The sequence below is a fragment of the Mesoplodon mirus genome (assembly GCF_964341445.2).
Source record: "Mesoplodon mirus genome assembly, chromosome: 10".
In the NCBI taxonomy this organism is placed as follows: domain Eukaryota; kingdom Metazoa; phylum Chordata; class Mammalia; order Artiodactyla; family Ziphiidae; genus Mesoplodon; species Mesoplodon mirus.
The window spans coordinates 58,894,661-58,921,149 of record NC_138986.1 but is presented as its reverse complement, the minus strand read 5'-3'; the positions used below and the strand labels follow the sequence as shown (position 1 = coordinate 58,921,149).

Genomic DNA, 26,489 nt, shown 5'->3' with positions numbered 1-26,489 from the left:
CAGTGCAAGAGGGTTCCCTTTTCTCCACACCCTCTCCAGCATCTGTTGTTTGAAGATTTTCTGATGATGCCCATACTAACCAGTGTGAGGTGATACCTCATTGTAGTTTTGACTTGCATTTCTCCAATAATTAATGATGTTGGGTAGCTTTTCATATGCTTCTTGGCCATCTGTATGTCTTCTTTGGAGAAATGTCTATTTAGGTCTTCTGCCCATTTTTGGATTGAGTTGTTTGTTTTTTTAATATTGAGCTGCGTGAGCTGTTTATATGTTTTGGAGATTAATCCTTTGTCTGTTGATTCCTTTGCAAATATTTTCTCCCATTCTGAGGGTTGTCTTTTCGTCTTGTTTGTAGTTTCCTTTGCTTTGCAGAAGGTTTTAAGTTTCATTAGGTCCCATTTGTTTATTTTTGTTTTTATTTCCATTACTCTAGGAAGTGGATCAAAAAAGACCTTGCTGTGATTTATGTCAAAGAGTGTTCTTCCTATGCTTTCCTCTAAGAGTTTTATAGTGTCCAGTCTTACATTCAGGTCTTTAATCCATTTTGAGTTTATTTTTTGTATGGTGTTAGGGAGCGTTCTAATTTCATTCTTTTACATGTAGCTGTCCAGTTTTCCCAGCACCACTTACTGAAGAGACTGTCTTTTCTCCATTGTATATCCTTGCCTCCTTTGTCATAGATTAGTTGACCATAGCTGTGTGGGTTTATCTCTGGGCTTTCTATCCTGTTCCATTGATGTATATTTCTGTTTTTGTGCCAGTACCATATTGTCTTGATTACTGTAGCTTTGTAGTATAATCTGAAGTCAGGGAGTCTGATTCCTCCAGCTCCATTTTTTTCCCTCAAGACTGCTTTGGCTATTCAGCGTCTTCTGTGTCTCCACACAAATTTTAAGATTTTTTGTTCTAGTTCTGTGAAAAATGCCATTGGTAATTTGATAGGGATCGCACTGAATCTGTAGATTGCTTTGGGTAGTATAGTCATTTTCACAATACTGATTCTTCCAATTCAAGAACAAGGTGTATCTCTCCATCTGTTTGTGTCATCTTTGATTTCTTTCATCAGTGTCTTATAGTTTTCTGAGTTTTCTGAGGTCTTCTACCTCCTTAGGTAGGTTTATTCCTAGGTATTTTATTCTTTTCATTGCAATGGTGAATGGGATTGTTTCCTTAATTTGTCTTTCTGATCTTTCATTGTTAGTGTATAGGAATGCAAGAGATTTCTGTGCATTAATTTTGTATCCTGCTACTTTACCAAATTCATTGTTTAGCTCTAGTAGTTTTCTGGTAGCATCTTTAGGATTATCTGTGTATAGTATCATGTTATCTGCAAACAGTGACAGTTTTACTTCTTCTTTTCCAATTTGTATTCCTATGACTTCTTTTTCTTCTGACTGCCGTGGCTAGGACTTCCCAAACTATGTTTAATAACAGTGGCGAGAGTGGACATCCTTGTCTTGTTCCTGATCTTAGAGGAAAGCTTTCAGTTTTTCACTATTGAGAATGATGTTTACTGTGGGTTTGTCATATATGGCCTTTATTATGTTGAGGTAGGTTCCCTCTGTGCCCACTTTCTGTAGAGTTTTTATCATAAATGGGTATTGAATTTTGTCAAAAGCTTTTTCTGCATCTATTGAGATGATATGTTTTTTATTCTTCAATTTGTTAATATTGTGTATCACATTGACTGATCTGCGTATATTGAAGAATCCTTGCATCCCTGGGATAAATCCCACTTGATCATGGTGTATGATCCTTTTAATGTGTTGTTGGATTCTCTTTGCTAGTATTTGTTGAGGATTTTTCCATCTATATTCATCAGTGATATTGGTCTGTAATTTTCTTTTTTTGTAGCATCTTTGCCTGGTTTTGCTATGAGGGTGACAGTGGCCTCACAGAATGAGTTTGGGAGTGTTCCTTCCTCTGCAATTTTTTGGAAGACTTTGAGAAGGATGGGTGTTAGCTCTTCTCTAAATGTTTGATAGAATTAGCCTGTGAAGCCATCTGGTCCTGATCTTTTGTTTGTTGTAATATTTTTAATCACAGTTTCAATTTCATTACTTGTGATTGGTCTGTTCATATTTTCTATTTCTTCCTGGTTCATCTTGGAAGGTTATACCTTTCTAAGAATTTGTCCATTTCTTCCAGGTTGTCCATTTAATTGGCATACAACTACTGTCTCTTATGATGCTTTTTATTTCTGCAGTGTCCATTGTAACTTCTTCATTTTCATTTCTAATTTTACTGATTTCAGTCCTCTCCCTCTTTTTCTTGATAAGCCAATGGCCTATTGAGATCCAGGTAAAAACTGATTACAGCAAGGCATTTAGGGAACTGAAATAGACAAAAGAGTATGAAACTCAGGGGAGAAATCTGAGCTGAGACTATAGAAGTCATCGACATACAAGTACCATAATGGTCTTTAGGCCAAGATGGGGGCAAGAAAGGCATATAGCACCACTCTCAGGAGAAGGGAAGTCTGGTTAATTTCTACCTTTAGGAATAAAAGCATAAGTCAGAAACTCAATGGGATTCCAGTAAACATAGCACTAACCATAACAGTAGGACTTTTGCAGTTAACAGAACCCTTATAATCATCCCGTATTTGTTAGATTTGCTACTTCTCTCCTGAAAACTAGGAATAAAACCCATCAAACATATAAAGAACCTGTGAGTATTTGTATTCAGACAACCAGAAAGTAGGAATGGAGAGACTGGTCCCTCTCTACATCCAATCTTGGGAGGCAGGGGAAGACTTCTAAGGAACAGAGCAGGTTGTGGCAGATTTAAGAAGGAAAGGAAAGCTAGCTGGGCATCTTCTCACTTTCTGTGACAAGGCAGAAAAGCATATTTGGAATGCCAGCCTAGACCTAAGAAGTGCCCCTAAAGCCTAAATGCAAAAATCTTTAGGGTTTCTAACAATGGAATTGATTTGAACACTCTACTGAAAATCCACACAGTTAAATAGAGCTAGCCATACAAGAACAGAAGTATGAAACATTTAAAACCATGTTCATGGAAAAACGCATTCCTAATCTTGGACAGTACATTTCCAAGAATCCTGGGGTAAATGGTGGAAGGTATTAGAAAATTCAAACTGTGGTTTTACTCATCCTTTTGTTGCTGCTGGAAAATGACATGAGATGATGCTGGAGGAATGTCTCATGTCCAAGAAACAAGGACCACTCAGGACCCTGTGAAATAACTGCCTGTACTGGTTCACAACACATGTGGACTAAACCAGCCTATTTTATTGTTTAACTTCAATTAGAAGTTTTTATGAGCCTTAACAGAAACACTGAAAATGTAATATAGAAATCACCTCTGCCAGGTCCCTTGCCAAGCACTGATTAGAGCAGAAATATTCTACTGTAATAATGTATTAATCTACTAAAGTCCTCTCTCTCTCTCTACCTTGCAGAATGGACAAGGTTAAGATGATGCTTTAAAATGACTTCCTTAACATTTCTAGCATGTTTAAATGTTTAATGCTATGTTAGCACCATTTTTGCTTCTGACTTTATATAGCATAAACATTATATATTTAGTTACATATATCATAAGTTTAAATATGACAGCATACTTAAAGTTGAAAAATATCAAACCTTATCAGTTATTAGAAATATTTTTTAACATCTAAACATAAAAAATTCAAGTATCATTAGCTTATTTATATTTTATTTTGATTTTTCTTGATAGCCTAAGAAGTAATAAAGAAAAGTGGTAAAAAGATGGAAAAATTATTTTACAGGTCTGTGGCCAGTTGAATTAAATTAATACTAACTCTGAGACCAATACAAATTGATTTGGGGGTATCTATATTTAGGTGTTTTTGTTGAAAATTCTAATAGAACTAGAATATATTATTTTAAAGTTAGAAAGAGAAAGATATCTACGTTACCCAACAAGAGAATATGTCAATATCTTTTTTTAAAATTATAGTATGGTTGATTTACAATATTATAATAGTTTCAGGTGTGCAACATAGTGATTCAATATTTTTACAGATTATATTCCACTTAAATTTATTATAAAATAATGGCTATATTTCCTATGCCAATCTCTTTTTATTCTAGAAAATTAATGCCAGAATTTAAAAAACTAGTCAGTGAAAATAAGCAAATACAAGCAAATGCACGTGTGCATGCATGTGTGTACACACACACACACACACAATTTTCCATGAGATAGCCCTGACTCTTAATCCTCTAGACCCAGAACAGTGTTGATGAGATTAAACTGCTTTAAGTCATGGCCTTTGTAGTCTGCACATTTATGTGCTGACTATATATGCCCACACACTGTATTCATCTACTGGACAAATCTGACAAACACTAATGCCCTTTGTAAGTATTTTAAATCTACAGTATCATGTGCAAAATTCAGCATGGAATCCCTATCAGGCTGCGCTCTGTCTGCACTTGGAGCCCTTAATTCTGGGTTGGTAACCAGCATTCTCTTTACCAGCCCACTTATTTCTCCTTCTGTTGATTGCACTGAATGCCTACTATATGTCCAGTGCTTGGACACAAAGCACTCCGTCTCTGTAACTGTTGACCTGTTGTTACTCACTGAGAACATCTCTCTAGGGCTCCCAGGAAGCAGCAGGTAGACAAGAGAGGAAGAGAGATGTTCATCAATGGAAACTGGAGAAAGCAAGTTTTCTAACATATTCAGGTTGGAAGCCAGACACATGGATGCAGAGCTTCCTTATAACCAAAATTCCCCCTGGTTAGTAAGCACATCTAGTAACCAGCAAAAAGAAAGTTCTCTTGCCAACACTGTTCCATTTTACCTGCTGAAAGTGAAGGGATAGAATAGGAAAACAAACCAGAATAAAATTAAAGTACTCTAATAGGTACACCTACTCACTCCCTGCTTCCCAGCCTGTCTCTAATTGTAACTAACAAAGTGGCATCTGCTTTAAAAAAGAACTAACCAATAAAGGGTCTGATCATTTCTGACTTAAATGACAAAATCATGCTTCTTGACTCACAAAGTCAAGGGGACCAGACTATGACCAATTCGTGAAATCATTGCTTAAGCAACTTCCTTTGGCAACAAATTCTTTCTGTGACGGCCACTTTCTTTCTCCCTGCTTTCTTAACTTCAATATTCTGTAGTGAAAATGCTTTCAACACTCAAAAAAAAAAATCCATACCACTAAATTTTATCCCCAAATAGCTTTATTCCAGCTTCCTTAATATGACCTCAATTTGTCATTCTCTTCCTCCTCTTTCCCTGTCTCTTTTCCCGTGTGTAACCCTGCACTAGCCTTTTTTCTGACTCTTACACAAGCATCTCTTAAGATCTTATACTCAGAACCAGGACACTCTATACTACCTTTTTTCTTTTCTCTCAGTAGAGCACTAGGCCCGAAGTCAGAAGACTTTGAGATCTTACAGAACTACCTGTAACTTTCCTACCTCACTCACTGAACAAAGAAATGCAATCAGACAAAATGGAGAAAGATTGCTTTTAAATTTTAAATGTTCTGGGACAAGTTCATTTCCCATAAATTCCTGAGCTACTCCAACACACTCTCTTATTTGCTAACTCCTAAGGGAGAAATAAAACCGTATGCAATTAAAGTAACAGGCAGTCCAGTCCAGTGGTTCCTAAACCACAGTGTGTGATAGAGCTTTCCATGATTAAATGTGAAAAATAAAGAATACATTGGTATATATAAAGATATGCACACATATACATGTAAGTTGCCAACCGCTCTTTATTCGAGATTCTGAGCATGCTAATTTCTCAGTATAAACTGGGGTTTCTTTTATGAAATAATAGTGATGAAAAATGATGTTGGTAGCAAAGTAAATAACCTGACAACTGTATATCAGTTCTCTAACTTTTATTATCAATACCATTATGTTTACCAGTTTACTGGAGTTGACTTTCTCTACCTGTGCTCTGCTTAGATCTCCTGGTAGGTCTGGTGCCCATGTCCCAGATGTGCGGGCTTGCTCCTAAGGGCTCCCACCTGTAGCCTTCTACAGAGAACTACATAGGCTCCCAGAGCCTCCTCTTCATCCTGACAGTGGCATGTGCCTGGAAGATTTCCATCCCCCCTTCCCACTCCCCCAGCTCACAGCCCAAGACAGACAGGCAGGAGCATCAGAGCCCAGCTCCCGGGCAACTGTGCCTCCAGGCTGACTGGGATTTCACAGGACTTTGCATCCTTGCCTGACTTCTTCCCTTCCCTACAGTGCTTTCCCCACTCCCTTATCTTCCCCACTCCTTACCAGTTTCTTCAGGAGCACTTCCTTAACAAATCTTTGGTAGAGGAACAGTCCTCTCAAGGTCTGCTTCTGGGAAACTGGATCCAAGAGCTCTATGAAATCCCAAAGCTTGTGGCCCTTCAACAGCTTGTTCTCTCCACTCTGGGGCTTTTCTCACTTCTTAGAACACCAAGATCTCACCTCATGGTTTCACCTTTGCACGTGGTATTCTCTCTCCACCCTTCCTGCCCAAACTAAAGCTTCACTCAACCCTCAGGTCCCAGTTAAGTCACTTCCTATGGGAGGACTTCTCGGAGCCCCACAGGTTAGGCGTTCCCCTCTGCCAGCACAAGCACCCTGCAATCTCACGGCCCTCTTCCAGGCTGGCCTGTAAAACTCAAAGAACAAGACCCACATCTGTCTGGCTCTGTTTTGTTCCTGGCAGTGAGTGGGCAGAGAAGGTGTTCAATCAATGTTTCTGACTGTCTAAAGAAATTCACCAAAACGTTAACAGTTACTGAATCTGGGCAGAAGAACTGTGGGGTTTTTTTATATATATTTTCTTTTTTGGCATTTTCTAACAAGTTTTTTTAAACACTGAAACTGATTTCATAATCAGTAAAATTTAAAAGGCCCTTTTTTATTCTGCAATAATATATATTGGTTAGCTTCTTTTTCTCTTAAAAGTTAATGGTATTTTCTGGGGAATAAGCCTAAAAATCAGTTAGGCAAAGTAGAGATACATCTATAAATAAAGTTGTCACTTTGATCACAATCACGCACTACAGCTCTCAGCTAGGAACCCAAGAGCATGATTCATACTCAAAATCAGTTATGCAGACATTAAGTTTTAGATCAGAGGAAAGACATTACATGTTGCATAGATCTTATCTCCATATTGGTTCATCTTTTTAGAAAAAAACTAGATAGCTTTGTAGGAAAGAGGCAAAAAATGACAGAGTCCAATGAAACAATTCTCACATAAGAAAGGATCCTACTCAAAGTACTTTTTTTTCTCCTCAGGAAAAAAAGCCTGTATATTAAAGGATGCTGGTTTCCTGTTTTTTAAAAAAACTGACCCATTAATATAATATTGTTCACAATGAATTATCAAAATCGTTCTGATAAGAACACATAAAGATTATACCAGCAGTCTCCAGCTTGAGTTGAGCTGTACTCTGCATTTGCTTCCTGGTAGACTGGGAGGTGCTCCCTGGGAGTTGAGGGGACAGGGACTTCCAGGAAGCAGTGTGTTAGATGCAAATGTGCAACATGACCTGCGCCCTCACTCCTCCACAGGCAGCTGGGCTCCTACAGTTTAACAGGTGTCACAGACTGCCCTTGGGCTAGAATAAGCTCATAAGGGCAGAGATTTTTGTCTATTTTGTTCATTGTTCACTAATGTATCCTCAATACCCAGAACAGTGCTTTAGCACATAGTAAACACTCAAATATTTAATGAATGAATCAAGCAATATAAAGGTTAAAAACTGATAAGATCAATAAGTACTCGAAAAATGGACAAATAACATGACAGACAGTTCAAGGAGAAGGAAATATAAATGGCTCTTAAACATGAGAAGATATTCAACCTCAGAGATGATAAAAGCATTTCAAATGAAAGTTAACATGGGATAACATTTTTTCCCCTAACATTTTTCACCTAACAAATTGACAAAAATGCTACAATTTATTAAAACACTCTGTAGGTGAGGCTTCAGGAAAACATGCATGCATATACATTGCTGGTGGGAATAGAAATAGGAGAGCCTCTTTGGAGGGAAACTTGGCACTACGTATTAAAATTACAAATACATAGACCCGTGGCCCAGCAATCTTTCTGGCAACTTATCCCACAGATATACTTGCACACATGCGAAAGGACTCATGGCAAGGTTATTCACTGCATTAATATTAATAATAGCAAAAGTATCGAAACAACTAAGAACCCATCAATAGGGGAGTTGTTAATAGGTCGGGGTACACATACACTGCATTACTTGCAACTGTAGAAAAGAATAATGAAGCTCTGTTTGCACTTACATGGAAAGATACAATATACACCAGTAAGTGAAACAAATAAGGTACAGAACAATGCAAATAGTGTGCTTATTTTTGTGTATAAAGAAAAGTAAAATAAATACATTTGTATTTGCTTATATCTGCATAAAGAAACTCTGGAACAATGCAAAGAAGTGGATAAAAGTGGTTTCTTTGAGGGAGGGGTGGATCCTAGGCACATGGAGAACAGGGTACATGCAAGACTGCGTTACGTAATTTTTAGATTATTGAACCATGTGAATATATTACCTAGTCAAATAATTATATTTTAAAAAATCAGGAGGCTGAACTATAGAAACGAGAGAGAGAGAAAGATAGAGAGAAGAGAGCACCTTTAGGGAGAATGCATGAATACTTAAGGCAACATTTACTTATTTTAATTAATTATTTTTTTTTGGCTGCACTGGGTCTTCATTGCTGTGCGCGAGCTTTCTCTAGTTGCGGCGAGCAGGGGCTACTCTTCCTTGCAGTGCGCGGGCTTCTCATTGCAGTGGCTTCTCTTGTTGGGGAGCACAGGCTCTTGGCACACGGGCTCAGTAATTGTAGCACTTGGGCTTCAATAGGTGTGGCTCATGGGCTCTAGAGCGCAGGCTCAGTAGTTATGGCGCACAGGCTTAGTTGCTCCGTGGCATGTGAGATCTTCCTGGACCAGGGCTTGAACCCGTGTCCCCTGCATTGGCAGGCAGATTCTTAACCACTGCGCCACCAGGGAAGTCCCCAGCATTTATTTTTAAATGAATATACTTGTTACAAAAACATCCGCCTAAGATTAAAGCTAATCCCCTATGGACTTCCTCTAAGGTGTCACTCTGTAGGTCGACTTTGAGTTACTCAAAGTATTTAAAAGCAGTAATATGATGCCTGTTTGAAATTATGTTAGAAATCATATTTCCAACTAACTTCTCAGATTGGCCCATGTCCCAATTGGTTCAAATCGTGCTTTTCATTTACAGTAAGTTCACACACAAATCTCACAATCCATGATTATTATGGTGTGAGGTTTTATAGGTATAAAGAATGCATTACATTTCATATGTCTGATCTTTCTTTCCCTATCAGAAAACTAAGGAAAAATTTAAAAATCGAATTTGTTTAAATGACTTAAGAGAATGCTTCCAGTGAAAAAAGACCTCCAGTTTTAAAACCACCACAACCTTTCAGCCATAGAACATGGTCATTAAAAAATGAGTCTTACCTGACTTCAGCTGGTGGACTTGGGGAATAGGGATTTGCAGAACAAGCTAGAATTCTAATGACTGCTCCAGGATGATAGGTTTCCAGAACGTGAACGGCTGTAGGATACACCTGTTGTTCAAAAGCAAGTTCCACATAGTCTTGGCTCTGGAAATTAGGCGGCGTCCTCTTAAATGGCACAGGAGCACTGGGACACTGATCCCACCATGTTCCGTAAGTTCGAAACACAGCTGTCTGAGTGAAGTCACCAGAACTCGGGAATACATTTGGTACACCTGCTAAGTTCCACATGGTATAGGACATGCTATTCTCACTCCCATAATGGGAGCTGAAATCCACTACTTCTTTGGCATACTGGACCACCTCTGCATTGAGAGGGGAAGTCCGGCTGTTTGCTTCTATAGTTCTATGGCTGTTCATCATTTCTCCTCTTGTAGCTGTCCTGGCTCGGCGCCGAAGGCACATATAATAAAACATAGTCAGAACTGTTAACATGGGAAAGACTGGTGGCATCTAGGTGCGAATTAGGAAGCTTCAAAAGGTCAGGTGTCCTCAGTAAGACGCGTGAACTCTTTGAAGGATGTTCTAAAAATATGAATGGCTTGTTGAAGTAAAATAATTTAAATAAACAGAAAAATGCATGGATAAGGTAATAAACAGGATTTTTACCCAATGTAACTTCCCAGAATGAAACAGAAAAAAACAACATTCACGTAAATGAGACTCTCTGGTATAATTTATCTAAGGTACTTTTAAGAAAACTGAATACTGAAAATGTATACAATTTTATGCTATATGGGAAGCAAAACTGATATTATAAGGCAATGGCAGATGTATGACCCAAAAAAAACCTATTTTATGCAAAATTTTAACTATCCTTCAAGAAATACTAAGTCCTTGAATTTTTAAAATTAAAATTATTTAAAATATACGAGGAGCCACTAAAATACTGCTGTAAATCCAAAAGGATCTCAGGCATTTTATAACTTCACATTTTAACAAATGATTCCCTATTGTTAATTATGACTCACTTCCGAACATGCGAAGTACAGATTCCACATTATGGGAATATAGATTTCTGGAGCTGACAGTTAATCCAGACCAACTATATTAACTGCCTCACACATCACAGATCACCAGACAGTGTTTAATTTATAACCCCTAGCATTATTTGTGAGGGTAGTCCATGGCTGGCTGGCATCTGGTTTGTTGCCAGCTACTCTTAGAAATCACTCACCCCAGATAGAATGGTCACAGGATACATACCAGAAATGCAAAGGTTGGCACTCATCCATGTGGCCTGACAATTACACTCTGATTTCAGGTACAAATGTTGAAACATGACATTCTTTTACCTGTAAGACAAGAGTTTTAGAAAATATTTTTATTTCTGACTTAGGAAGTCAAATATCCCAACAAGATTATTATCATAGATAAATAGCTACTTATTAGATACAGAACGTTCAAATTGAACACATCACATTTTTCTGAATTGTGTGGACAATTTTGAATAATTAATATATTTTTAAAATTTTATGACAGAATGGAATAAAAATATTATTAATGAACCCTTTTTATATAGAGGTTGCAAACCCATAGCTTATGGGTCAAACCATGCCAGCAGATATATTAGAACCAAATAGTGATTTTTAAAATTTGGAGGAGTTTGCAACCTTTAACAATCAAGAAAACCCTGTTGAGAAGAGGCCTGGTGGCCACTCCTGTTGCCAGCCAGCTCTACTAGTTTACAACACAGGCCTGGCCCCTGTCTGCACTGACTAGTAATCTCTTGTCTACACAAACAGGGGAATCAAGCATACTCATTTTTCTACCTGTAAAGTCTTGAGTTTAACTTCTCCTAAGTAAAAGAAGGAAAATAAAACAACTTTTCTTTAGTAGAGCAAAACGTTAACACTAAGATTATAAAACATAAAATGCCTCTCCAACCCAAAACCTCTAACAGCTTTTTGTTCTTACGTACAAGATATAATCTAAAACCCTTGGTTTGACATTTCAAGGCTCTCCTCAAGCTAGACCCATTTCTTTTTGTCTAATGCAGTAAACTCTTTCACTTTCTAAACACCCTTCATATTTTACTTTAACTCCACCTCTACATTCCTTTTCCAACCACTTTGTTCCATAAGTAGGCTTACTATCTGGTACCACCTTTGTATCAGATATATACCTTTGTTCCACGAGGGCCTACATTAGGACCAAGTTTCTTGAAGGAAGAAATCTAGCCAAAGATTTCATTTATCAAAGTACTCAGTACATAGTAGGCACAAAATATGTCACATGTTGACAGAAAGATGATAAGCAAACAAAAAAATTATACAAATCTAAAATAACTTAAAATTAGATAACAGCAGCCTCTTCCTCTCAATCCCAGCCAGATCCAAACACACTGAAATGCCTGACAAAATATAACCAGCAAAACAGTAAATAAAGAGCTGAGTTAGGAACAAATGAGGAAAACCCACAGTTGTGAGAAACAAAGAGGAAAGTCAAAGGGCGGAGAGCAGGAGCTGAAGCTAGTATGAGTCAGGGAACTAATTATGGGTCTTAGTGGTTGTAATAAGGGGACTTTCTAACACACATGCAGAGAGGTTATTTCAAGCCACAGGTCACATTTGGAAGAAACTTCATAAAGCCAAATTCAGGAAAAATCACCCTATCTGTAAAACCAGGAACGCAAAAACTTAGCTCACCGGCCAGAAAGCCAAAGTACACTTGACATCAACCTAGGCAGTGGCGGAAAGTCACCGGAGGGAAATCAGAACCCTGTTAGGCGTGTACCACGCAGGGTGTGTGCCTAAGTTCACACTGTCTTCATGGCTGAGAATCCCTACACCATCCCTAAGCCAAAAGATCTAAAAAGAAAGAGTGGTCCTGAACTGGTAGGGGCAGATGTGAACCTCTTTGCAGGGATGCTTCCACAATACGAGACTGACTAAACCCTTACTAAAGATGCATCACAGCACAAACTTACAGACCGTAAAAGAAAATGAACCACAGGGACGGACAGTCAGTAGGCAGACACACTAAATGGAAGAACTTGCACCCTAAAAACAAGAAATAATAGAACACTCTGAACAAGACTTTTTCTGAAAAGACTAACAAAGCATGTATTAAAATAAATAAGGAGTTTCTGCAGCACATGCTCTAATGCTGACATATCATGAGTTGACAAATCAGATTCACCTCAGGACATACAACACCAAGTGCTAAAGTATAGGACAGGTTATAAATGTGGGGAAAATAATTATCTAGAATATCACCTCTTTATTCAAACATTTCACCTACCACAAGTATAAATATGTCAAATAAAAAAATTTACAAATGCACAAATATCAAATCTTTAACACCAAAACCTGAAATGAAATAGCTCTTTCTTTTACCACATACACTTTATTTCAAAATAGGCCCCCGGGTAAATTAAGAAGTGCAATTTTCTGAAGAAGTTACTTGGCCCATCTCTTTCTCAAAAGAGAATTAATTAAACAAATTTAAACTGCAAAAATGAAATTTATGAAATAAAGAATAATGTACAAGTATCCAACTCAATTGACAGCTCAGCTAATTTGGAAGACTGTGGATGTTTTATTCCTGGAAATCTTCAAGGGAAGGACAGAAACCCATCTGCCAAGGTGGATGAATGGGTCTGACTGTATAATCTATGGACATCACCCCTCCCTCCACAGTCTATAAATTGCTGCAACTGAGCTCCTTTTACTTTCTCTATAAAACTGCATTTATCAGAAAGTAATAGTTTTATAAAACCAAAGAAACATCTGCAAAATAAGATATCATCATTCATGTGAACATTCACAATCATTCTTGGCGAAAAGGTAGAGACAAATTGTGAAAGACAAATTCTATTTGACCTACTAAGCCAAGAACTTTACAACTGTTTCCCAGCTAGCTTTTACCATCATAGATTATGGGATAATATCAGAAACAGCAAGACTGTCGTGTGGGCAATATCATTTTTAAGCTGTTGTTAAAGTAAAATTTTGCACTGAAGTAACATATGTAAAAGTGAGTTATAACTTTATAACATATAAAGAAGTTTACATTTATTCATGAAGTTTACATTTTCACATTTACATATGAAGAAGTTCAAACTTCTCAGTGGAGAAATGTAAATAAATGGATGCTTGATTTTTTCCAACTATGGATAACAATAATCTTTAGAGTTAATTTTTTGTGAGATAAAGCTAAAATGACAAAAAATTTTAAAAGAAGGAAAAGCAGTGTAAAAAACAAAAAGCACTGGAAAAGCAAATATATTTATTCTTTTTCCAGCCATACTATTTGGGAAAACGTAATGAAGTTTAAAACCTGTTTTTGAAAACAAACATGGCATAGAAATAAAAAAGGGAAATGTGTAAACCCATTATTAACATCCTTCTTGATTCTAAACTCCTTTCCAGTCAACTAAGATGACACATAAAAGTGTTTGGGGGGTGGGGATGAACATATGGAGAAGAAAGGAGAGCTCACTCTACTTTTACCTGGGAAATGAAGCTGAAAAAGGGAATAGAGCCACAGTTTCAGGACTCATGTGGGCAGCAACGACCAATGCAGAAGTTTAAATTGTCCATGTACTATCTGGACTTTTGCCAAGGCATTGAGGCAATTTGTGATAACCAGTGAATATCCCAATGGGCACTGAACCAAATGCAAAAGATACAATAACTCCCCTTTACGAGGAGAATGGAATTCAAAGACAAAATGATTTTTCCCACCTGGTGCAAATAAACAAATATTAGTCTGGTACACTAAATTTGTCCAAGAGGGTGACTATAAGATATACCTTTTGGGAGGTATATACCTTTCTTTTCCAGTTCATTCAAAAAGCTACATTATACAAGGATCATTTTTACAGTGAAATGTCTGTAATATATTAAATGTGCTTTTCAAATCATTTTGACTATAATAAAACATTCGAGCAAAACAAAAACAAAGCTACATTAATTTTAAGGATTCTCACAATACGTAAAAATATGATTTTCCATTTAACAAAAAGTCTGAAATAGAAATAGGGTGATCTTTATTTTACAAGTTATTTTATCTAATCAATTGTCAACAATGATTACAAAGCAAGAAATTCCCCACAACTCACTGAAATTTTATACCAGCACAATCAAGGAATACAAAACAACAGCCATTTTAACCTGCATGAGGAGACTCTCACACACCTTGGGAAACAACTTGCTTTATGCAACATATTATTTTAATACAACTTTATTTTCAACCACATCTTTCATATTATAAAATGCTTAACGAAGTTAAACAATACAATTACAGAGAAAGCAATAACAGTGGAAAAGAGAAATTAAGAGGTATAGACAAGGGAGAACATATGTTTACTACAGAGATTTGAAGTGAGGTGGGGAGTCGATGAGGCGGAGAGAAGCAGGATGGCAGGAGCTGCAGAGAAGATGGCGGAGGCAAGAGGAGGAAGGAAAAGGGCTTTGCATGAAATCAACAAAAGGAGGCAGTTGGGATGAACTCGAACGCCTAGGTTCACGGCGTGATGGAATAACCTGGAAAACAAGTTTAAAACTCCAAAGAGGATTCTCAACTTAAAGTCAAAAGATATGGGAAAGATAAAAAGGCCAGGCAAAAAGGCAGAGTCCTACACTGAAGGCAAGTCATAACACAATACTCATTTGTAAAATAGCCCACAGAGATGTATGTGTCAATGAAGTGACAGAAAAAAACGAGGGTTTCGGCAGCCTTGCAGGATGTTACCAAAATGTCACAGAAGGCGTAATGTGGTAACAGGTCAAGACAAAAAGGCTGAACTTTAAACGCTGTCATTTCTGAATCCTGATGAAACTGATCAAGAGACACTGCTTTAAGGAAAGGACTTTTCTGGTTGAGTCTAGACATCAAGACATGAGGGAATGGAGGAAAATATCAATCAAGAAAAGAATGGAATTACACTTGAACTTGGTGCAGCAGCTGACATAACCAGCCCCCTTCCCTGGCCTGACCCCTGTAGGCTTCTACGCCACCACACGCTCTCCGATCTCCTCCCACCCCTCTGGTAACTTCTCAGCCTCCTCTCTGGGCCTTCTCCCTCCTCATTCTTCTAAAATATATAGAGGTCCCATTAACGGAAGGCTGTCTTCTTGATAACATGATACACGAGAACTTCCCACCTACCTTGGACCAGTCTTCTCCCAGTCCCTTCCACTTCTACACACCCCACCCTTCCTGTAGACCCACCAGAACCTCTACCACGGCCTCAACTGCACTTGTGCTTTCACACCTCAGCATCTTCAAGTCTCCCACTGAGGCTGCGTGGCTCTGGAATTCCCTTGCTCTTCCTTTGCTTGGCACCCTCTTACTCATCTTTAAGGTTCAGACCTTATCCACTACCTGCTTTTTCCTTGCTCTTACATTTCGTGTGCCATTTCTTACATGCTGAGATATTTTTTCTACCTTAATAGACTACGAACCCCTCAAGTTCTAAGAATGTGTCTTAATTAGAACTGTATCTTGAGGGCTTAGCACATGCCAATATATACTCAATAAACATTTATTCATTTTTTTGGAGACTGGCAGAGTAGACGGCAGAAGAGAATTAAAATAAATAAGTTTAAAATAGACACAGAAATAAAACCCTTCAATATAAGGCACATGTAGACCAAAAAATGAAGCAAAAAAAGTTCCATATCTTGATATAGAGAAAAAGAGGGGGGAAATGGATAAGGAAAACGGAAACACAATAGGTAAGAATCAAATGTATGACCTTCCTTGAAGCCCTCCAATAAGGAATAGTATATATATTGAAATTTTACTGTTCAAAGAGAATGTAAAAAAGTGGTAACTTTTTGTACTAATTTCTGTTAGTACAAAAGCAGCCTTGAATACGTAAAAAGACCTGACCTTGGCCACAAAGAAACTCTGATTGAAATTAAAGAAAGATTCATGAAAGAGATGATTGGAGAGGTAAAAGAAAGCTATTCTCTCAAATATGATGATTTTTTTTAACACTCCAAATCTATGTTAAGACCATACGGTGATTATGGAGAACTGGAAAAACTGTGGATGAAAAAGAAGTTCTTAAACAAAAAAGGGATAACCTCAAGCAAAAGAAAAGAGACAGGCCAAGAGAGGCAATAATATAAGAGTAAGGGTAAAAAGACAGGTTCATATTTTTCAGGTATTAGATATGCTATAGGGAGGAGCAAAGTCTTAACAAAAGCATCCCTTAATTACTTACAATGTACTATATTGAAAAAATATGACAGTGTCAGGAAGGAGACTATGGGGGGCTGAATATTATAACTTCACGTTTCTCTCTCTTCCTCTAAGTAAATTCTCCTCCAGTTGAAACATTTTTATTATGACTATAGTTTTTAATCAACAAGGCCCCAATATCGAATAAACAGGTTGAGTTCTTAACTGAACCATGTGGATGAACAGAGAGAAGAGAGCCTCCTATCCAGCTTCAAGGCTTTTTGAAAATCCAGGCATATAAAGCAGAAGGAGAAGGCAAGGGAACCAACCAGGAAGAAAAACCTAAAGGCCAGGGAAAAATCTTGAAAACCAAAGAGGTAAACAGTATCCATTTCTCTTCCAGCAATCAAGGTCAGCTTTGAAAATACAAAAAGTATGGAACACAGTGGGGTCTTCCAAAATTTCTACTCAATTAATGAGCAAATGGTCAGGACTAAGCAGGAAGTGCCTAACCAGTGAAACTAGGAATAAACTTGTCAGAAAACAAAGGAGGAGGTTTAGAATCAATTTAAACTAGGAATTGACAATGGTTAGTTCTACAGAATGTTTTATTTCTCCTCTTTCTTTCCTAGACTTTAACAAGCATATCTAAACTTACGAAATATTTCATAAGCAATCTTTAGTAGCACGAAAAAGGAATTAAGGAGTCAATGTTAAAAACACACACACACACAACTGTAGGATAAATGAATGGTGATTTTCTGATACAATAGATCTGGAAACCCTCTTCCTACCCAAGATACTATCTCACAAGTGACAAAGAGGGACATATTTCTAATTACACAGGTATGACACTATAAAGTACCTTACTTACAAATGTCACTAATGCTATATTATCTCTATTTTACATGTTTCTTGTTTAATGATGAATAAGAATAAACCATCTGAATGGGAAGAACTATAATAACCCTAAACCTTTAGCAGACACACAATGTATATTTAACTAAAACCTACAGTATTAAAAATTAGGAATATCTGGTGGCAGATAATTTTAATGGACACACTAAAGAGAGAAAAAAAATCTCTCTCTAGCTATTAAAACCACAAAGTAAATGTGAGTTTATTTTAGCCAAATACTAACTATACATTTGTACATCAAAATAAAGAGCATTTTACCTAATAAAAATATACTGAATTTATTTGGCCTTCCTAACAAAAATCCAAGTACAAGATCATAGGTATGTCATTGCTAGCCATTCAAGCTAAAAGAGCCATTAGTTAAAATGGCGTAATACTGTTAAATTAGGGGTATAATTTACTTTCCAAAACATATACTCCATTTTAAGTGTACAGTTCAATGAGTTTTGACAAAGACATATACCAATGCAACCGCCAGCAGGACCGAGATATAGAATATCTCTATTCTCCCAATCACCCATCCACTCCCTGTGCCAGGAAAAAACTGATCTGCTTGCTGTCACTATAAATCAGATTGTCCTTTATTCTAGAGTTAACATATAAGTGAAATATGTATGTACTTTTGTGTCTAATTTATTTTGCTCAGCATAACTGAGATTTTTCCCTGTTGTTACATGTAACAGCAGTTTGTTCCTTTCTTGCTAAATCATATCTATTATACAGACATATTCATTCACCTTCTCATAGACATTTGGGTTGTTTCTAGGACCAAAATGTTTCCAAAATGGCTGTAACATTTTACATTCCCACCAGCAATAAGTGAGAGTTCTAGCTGCTCCACATCTTCATCAACAGTTAATACTGTCAGTCTTTAGACATTCCAGTGGGTGGGTGGTGATACCCTACGGTTTTAGTTTGCATTTCTCAATGGACTAGTAATGATGTGGATCATCTTTTCATGCTCTTATTTCCCATATGTATCTTCTTCAGTGAAATGTCTATTTTGCCCATTTTCATTGGTTTTTTGTTTTCTTATTATTTATTGAGTTGTAAGAGTTCTTTATACATTCTAGATACAATCTTTATCAGATATATCTTTTGCAAATAGTTTCTCCCAGTCTGTGCTTACCTTTTTCTTTTTCCTATAAATTTATTTCATTTATTTATTTTTGACTGCATTGGGTCTTCGTTGCTGTGAGCGGGCTTTCTCTAGTTGCGGCGAGCAGGGGCTCCTCTTCATTGCAGTGCACAGACTTCTCATTGTGGTGGCTTCTCTTATTGCGGAGCACGGGCTCTAGGCTCGTGGGCTTCAGTAGTTGTGGTACGCGTGCTCAGTAGCTGTGGCTCATGGGCTTAGTTGCTCCACGGCATGTGGGATCTTGCCAGAGCAGGGCTCGAACCTGTGTCCCCTGCATTGGCAGGCAGATTCTTAACCACTGTGCCACCAGGGAAGCCCTTGCCTTTTCATCTATTTGATAATATCTTTTAAAGAGAAAAGTTTTCAATTTTTAAGGGCAATTTATCAATTGTCTTTTATGACATATTTTTGTGTCCTAGCAAATGTTTTACTTAAGAGCAGTTTCAAAAGAATAAACCCTAAGACAGATAGTGTTTAATACCTTAAATCTGAGAACAGTTAAATACAGATAATTCAAATTTTAAGATATCAAACTGGATTCTACAAACACTTCCAGTGGGAATACAAAATGGTACAGCCACTTTGGGAGAGTCTGACAGTCTTACATACTCTTACCAAACCATCCAGCAATCCCACTCTTAGGTATTTACCCAAGTGTATTAAAACCTATATTTAAACAAAAACCTGTACACAAATGTTTATAGCTGATTTATTCATCATCATTCCAATCTGAAAATATCCAAGATGTCCTTCAACAGGCAAATGGATAAACAGTGGTACACCTACCCAATGAAATACTACTAAGTAATAACAAGGAATGAGTCACGATTCAGGCAATAGCAGAGATGACTCTTAAAATGCATTTTTTGACTGAAAGAAGACACACAAAGGCTATCTAACTGTTTAATTTCATGTACATGATACTCTGGAAAAGGCAAAATTATAGGGAAGGAAAGCAGATCCGTGGTTACCAGGGAGTTAGGGGAGAAGACAGGGTTGCTTCCAATGACTACAAAGGGGCCACGCAAAAGAATTTTTACAGCAATGAAACTGTTCTGTATGCTTCTGTTTTCAGTCTTTGCTATGGACCAAGACAGTCAAGTTGGAGATTTGGTATATCAGAATCGGCTTGTTTATGGGCATCCTAGCTTATTAGTCTGTTTTTGACCAGCACACCCTGAAAGATATCTACTAGTTGGCATGTCCTGCCCATTCATTATGCACAGGGCAAAGCCTGATCTTAGAGCCCCAGCCGCTCACCTGGCCATTGGAGACCACCTGCCCAGAAAAGAGACCTTCATGACTTCAGAGAGATTTCCGACCAGGAACAAATCAGTCACTACAGATCTGAATTTATATATATGAGTAGAATTAGCCATCTTAAAGAAATAGAAATAACTTGGGTAATTAGAGAAAGTGGTCTCCAACAAAAGTTAATGCAAAAAATAGAAGAGTTTTAAAATAATAACTATTATCTTTAGTGTGAATTAACAGGGCATAGGATCCATAAAATAAGTACAAGCTAATTTAGAAAAAAATTTTTTTTAAGTTCGTGGAAATTAAAGTCATGGTGTTCAAAATAAATTGAAAATCTAAATGAAAAAAATAATAAGTAACCTGGAACACAGACACAAGATACCTAATATCTATATAAAGTGAATTCAAGAAGAGGTTGAAGCTGATGAAAATTCAAGAAAATACTAGAAAATACTGTAATATTTTAGAAATTCTTAAGGAAAAAGAACTGACTCAAACTCTTACTCACATAGAAAAACAAACAACAAACAGAAAACTGTTTCTGGACATGGAAGTATACTTCCCATAACTCTTCTTAAAAACATTACTCAAGAAAGTATTCCAGTCAAAAAACAAATGAACTAAAGTAACTAATTTTTAAAAAGGGAAGACATAATATTCTAGTAACCAGTGACCTTATAGTTAAGTCTAAATCATTATAGATGCAGTAGTGGTAAAGTTGAAAAGGATGGTTAGGGAAAAAAAACAGAAGACAAGTGATTTAAAAAGGAAATCAAATCAATAGAACCAAGAATGTGGGGAAGGCAAGGAGTCAAGGTCTCACCTTATTAAATGGAGGTGTGAGGGCAACAGAAAGTCAATTCTACATGGTTTTAGAATTTCCAAACTTGCAGGGGAGAAAAAAAGTAAATACGAATAGGTTAAATTTTCCTATTAAGAAGTAAGCCCTTTTGCAAGCGATCCTTGTAATGGAGTGATTCTGTATTTTGACTATGGTGGTGGTGACAAGATCTACATAAAATGTCAGAGAACACACATACACACACAAGTGCCTGTAGTGATAAAACTGATGAAGTCTGAGTAAAGTGTGCAGATTGTGTCAATGTCAATTTCCTGCATGTACTATTGTGCTATAGCACAATGTTACCACAGGAAGAAACTGGGTGAAGTATATACACAAGATCTTCCTGTATAATTGCTTTTAAGTGCTTGCGAATCTATAATTATCTTTTTAAAAAAGTTTTCTAACAATGCAAAATAAATAATAAATAAAGACAAATTTTCAAGTTGGGAGGGGGGAAGGTTTTAAGGAAAAATGGAAGTCTAGCTAGATGATGTTTTACATTCAAAGAGAGGAAAGTAAAGCAAAATGATGTAGAATAGCTGAAAGAAACATATGGGCAATAAAGATCTATCCAGTATACACAAAACTGACAGAGATGGCAACAGTAATATCAGAAATCATTAAACAGAACAAAAAAAATTTATATTTTATAAGATTAAAATCCACTAAGAACAAACATCTTTAAGGATGAATCCAACCAAATTCACAGTCACAGTAAGAGACTAATATATTTTGCTTACTGATTTGTCAGTTTTGAGAAAACAGTAAATAAGGATATAGTACAATGAATGTGTCAAACCAAAAACAGGGAAAGGACAGCTTATCAAAAATGTTTTGGGAAAATGTCCATACATTTAGAAAAGCAAATTTAGAATACAATTGATCCTTGAACAACGCAGGGGTTAGGTGCATGGGACCTCTGTGCAGTTGAAAATCCATGTATAACTTATAGTTGGCCCTGCATATACACAGTTCCTCCTTATCCTCAGTTTTGCATCTGTAGATTCAACCAACAGTGGACTGAGTAGCGCTGAGCATTTACTATTGAAAAAAATCCACGTCATACTGGCAAATGTAATTCAAACCCATGTTATTCACTGGTCAACTATATTATCAAAGCAACCATTTTTTAAAAATCTAAATATATAATACAAAATATCCAATAAGAGAATATGTACAAAGAGTATTTTAAAATACGGAACGGAAACTCAGGAGGCCATAAAGGAAGAGAACACAGAACTGACAACATACATACTAAAGATTTCTACATGGCAAAAGCTCCCAGAAACAGCATTTAAAGAATAAACTATGAAAAAATACTAGCAAATGGTGTACCAGGTCATTGATAGCATGGCATGTAAAGAGCTATTACAAATCAGTAAGAAAAAGAGGACACTTCAACAGAAAACTAAGCAAAGAATATGAACAGGTAAGTAACAAAACATTTACAGATATTCGACTCCATCAATAAGCAGACAAATGCAAAATTAAAACAGTAAAAATACTACTTTTCATCCATAAAATTACTAAAATATAAAAAATGGTATCATTTTAGCAGTGATTTTTTTTCAGGAAAATTCTTCACATGTCTCTCACATTTCTGCATATCCTATAAGCAGGGTCACTGATAATCTCTGTTCCAAACTATCCTTTCAAGGGTATTTATACAGCAAACATTGTTGGCAGATAAAGAGAGGTCTCCCTCTGGAGTAGAGGGAAGGTTTTTTTTTTTTTACTATCCAGCATAACAAAGATAATGTCTCTCTCTAGGGCAAAGGTTAGGCAGGTTTACTTGCAGCCTATTATGAACGAGTCAGGTTCCCTAAGCTCAGGGTTCCTCTCTGTAATGCAATCTACTGCATGTGCCAGAATCATCTGACCCTCATCACATCACCCTGTGGAAATTAGGGTTCAAGGAAATGGCACAAGACAGTGATGATCCTCTGGCTACTGTTATTGCTGTGCTTTGTCTCTGACCCAGGATCTCATGTCTTCTACCAGCAACCATGAAACTATGAGCTTACAAGTAGGGTAAAACTCAGCCTTGACAATTCCTGGCAATGATACAGCAACAGCAGGCAGCATTCTCAGAAATTGTATAAATTTACTCTTATGGCAACCTTTTGAAGAGAAATATGGAACAATCTATCATAATTTTAAAACGTATCTAGCCTTTGACCCAGCAATTCCACATCTAAGCATTCACACTAAGGAACTAAGTAAATGTGCAAATATGTGCACATAAAAGTAATCCTTGAGGGTTTCCCTGGTGGCGCAGTGGTTGAGAGTCCGCCTGCCGATTCAGGGAACACGGGTTCGTGTCCCAGTCGGGCAAGATCCTACATGCCGCGGAGCCATGGCTGCTGAGCCTGCGCGTCCGGAGCCTGTGCTCCGCAACGGGAGAGGCCACAACAGTGAGAGGCCCGCGTACAGCAAAAAAAAAAAAAAAAAAAAAGTAATCCCTGAGGCTTTGTTTCTAACAGAAATAAATTTGGAATAGCCTAAATATCACCAGAGGATTGCTTAAATAAATTTTGGGTTATTCCTACAATGAAATATCAAAATACTTTAAAAAGATAATATTATATGCACTAACACAGAAAGATGTTCATCAATTATTACTAACTGGCAGTTACTGAAAATTATATGTAGTATACTGCCAGTTATGAAACACACATAGGCTTATACACATGTATTTTTAATGTCTGGAAGGAAGGAGAACAAGTGATTAAACAGTAATGATCTCTGGGGAATGGGGTTACCAGATAGGTGGGCACACCACACTTTTACTTTCCCCTTTGGCTATTTCTGTATTACTTGACTTTTTTTAAAGAACGTATACATTTATTTTATGATCTAATAACATTTCTAAGTATCTATTATAGCAACACTTGAAAATTCATTACATTTAAGATGTTCAACTGGGATAGTAAAATACAAATGGGCATGGTGCAGTCCCAGGGATCACTTCTATAGGCATTTATCCCTTAGAGCTACTGAAACCAAGTACAGAACATCCTAGGTCACAGCTGATGAGGAGAGACACACTCCACTTACTAGTACACAATGCAAAGTCAAAAGACATGCAGATTTTGAATCAAGCTGCTTTTCTAGGTACATCTCTGAGGAGCAACTCTAACATGGCGAGTTGTGAGTTAGCAAGAGAAGGGATTTATTTAACAATGGTTAATGATTCAACTGACCATGAGAAAGGCAAGCTAAAAAATAATTTCAACAAGAGGCAAGAAACTTTAAGGAGGGGGTGGCGTAGGGAGGAAGGGGTAAAAAAGGAAATCAACTTACCCTCACTAAATGTGTCCATTCCAAAAATATTTAGGCACTGTGTGAATCACTAGACACTAAAACACATTATAAAGCTAAAGTAATAAGACCAGCATGGTATCAGTACAGGAAGCCAGAGATTGCTAAACATTAATTCAGAAAAAGTCCCAAGAATATATAAGAATTAGGGCCTCAGATAAATACAGTACTTGCCATCAGTAGGGAAAAACAGAATTCAACAAATGATGATGGGGACAATGACTAACAACTACGAGAGAGGAAAAAAAGGGCCTTAATTCCGTCCTTACACTAAAATATAATTGAGGTAGGTTAAAGATTTCAATATGAAGAATAAGACCATTAAAAGTACTAGAAGAAAACAGAGGAGGATACTTATACACAATTCACATGGCAAAAGGTTTTTCTTCAGAGGATACCAGAGTTAGATCCATGAAGTTCAAACCGATTATGTTGATCACAGCAAAATTTAAGAGGATGAGGCAATGAGACTAACCCAGTAAAGAAAGAAAGGGTGGTTTTTGTTAACGGGCCATATTAAGTAAAAGATAACAGCAACATTTTACGATGTCACTGTACAAAGGACTATAATTGCATTACTGGATCGCGGCGCTAGTAAAAAGGAATTAACCATCTTACATTGAGCTGACCTCTGATTTTCAAGTCCATAACAGAAGGGAAGAGTATGAAAATGCAGAACTCAGAAAAGCCAAAATTTGGGACAGTAGTAAAAAGGAAAAAAGAGAGCAAGAGCGAGAAAGAAAAGAAATAGTACTTAGACAGGAAGTGTGGAAAGAAGGATCCATTCAATGAACGAGTAGGGCACCTACTACGGGGTGATGCGTACTGTCACTAGAAAAATAAGTACATGTCCCTTTCCCCCAAGAACTTAGTATCTAATAAAGGGCTAGAGAAGCACTGATGTCTCAGGAAAATCTCCCTCTACTCAACCAACAGGTACAATATGTAATATAGGACAACAGAAGCAATGAAGTGAGCTTTAAGTGGAAAAACATGTACTTATATTCTGAACTTAAGAATACCGAGAAGCAGTAAAGGCAGCTTGTGTCCTCTAACAGACCAAAGCAAGCAAGATCCCCACACCTGCCGTAAGTCCTCCGGGGCATAAAGCCAGACACAGCATCTTTGCCAACGCAACTACCTGACCACAGGTTTACAGCATCTTGACTTTCTACTAATTTGTATATTTTAATTAGTGACAGCAAGCGAGGCTTTGTGGCAACGAGCACTTGGGAAAACATCAAGGAAATCCAAAACCACTCCCATTGCAAACATGCTGTCAAGGAGGCCAAGTGGATGTTCATCATCACACTGTATTCTAAGGATATCCCTAAAACACATAAACAGGGCTGCTGCCGGGTATCTCGTGGCAGTCCTGGATTAAGACATGGGCCTGGTTAGGTAAAAACCATCGAGTGCCAAAAAGAAATCAAGGAAGCACGCGCGGGAGGCAGCAAGTACACAGGCGGGCAGGTGGCCGACTCGGGGCTGCAGGGTCAGCACTACCCGCCAACCCCGCGGTGTAAACAACCCTGCGCCGCGCGCACTGGGCGACGCCTCACGCCCGGCAGACAGTCGAGCAGAGAAGCAGCGCCCAAGGCAAGTAAGCTGTTTGCAGGGTCACCAGCAAGCCCCGCAAGCACAGGCGGGCGGCGGACCGGTAAGGCCGAGGAGGGGACCTCTTGCCGGGCGCCCGGGCTCCCCGAAGCGCGGCTCCGCCCGGGCCCGGCCCAGCCCCAGCGCCGAAAGAGGAAGACGGAGACCCGCAGGAGGGAGAAGTAAAGGAAGGGCCGTACCCTGCAGGGTCCGGTAGAGGCGCGCGCCGTAGGCTCCACCAGCGACCAGCCGGCGCGGGGAGGCCGGGGCGCGGGGAGGCCGGGGCGCGGGGGCGACTCCCAGGCTCCGCGCAGCGGCGCAAAGGCGGCGCGCCCGGCCGAGCACGACCCGGAAGGAAGAGGCGCAGGCTGCGCGGAGGGGCGGGACCAGGGACGGGGCGGGGCCACGGCGGCGTCTGGACCGCCCCTCCTTGGCCGAAGGGAGGAGCTTCCTACTGCCTTCCTTGCCAGAGTCGTACCCTACAAATTGCCTGTTACTCCCCAGAAGGCAGCGGTTGCAAATGTACTGCGGAAATAATCTCTTCCTCTCATCGGCCTGCTAGGACTTCTCCAGTCTAGAGTTGTTGGGTCAGGGGATGCACAGGGATTACTGATGTTAAGGTTCTCAGAAGAAAAGTGGAACAAAAGTTATAGGCGCTCTAAAGGCATAATTCACCAAGTTTGCAAACCTCTTCTGTCCCAGATACAAGTCCTTCCTGCAGGCTTATCTCCCTCCCAACATT

The 26,489-nt window shown here is 38.2% G+C and overlaps 1 protein-coding gene across 4 annotated transcripts in view; it reads right to left on the bottom strand.

Moving 5' to 3' along the window:
• FBXL4 (F-box and leucine rich repeat protein 4) overlaps nt 1-26,056 on the bottom strand; it is a 70,599-nt gene extending 44,543 nt beyond the window's left edge. For 2 of the 4 annotated variants that reach the window (XM_082634349.1, XM_082634352.1), the window contains exons 1-3: nt 25,948-26,056; nt 10,746-10,834; nt 9,481-10,064 (exon numbers count right to left, since the gene is read on the bottom strand). In XM_082634349.1, the coding sequence (XP_082490475.1) occupies nt 9,481-9,992 (512 nt within the window). In that variant the 5' untranslated portion in view covers nt 9,993-10,064; nt 10,746-10,834; nt 25,948-26,056. Of the gene's footprint in view, nt 1-9,480; nt 10,065-10,745; nt 10,835-18,720; nt 19,473-24,133; nt 25,147-25,947 lie in introns of those variants that run through there. The other 2 variants (XM_082634350.1, XM_082634351.1) reach the window with 2 other exon arrangements.
• Nucleotides 26,057-26,489: the final 433 nt, after the last annotated feature.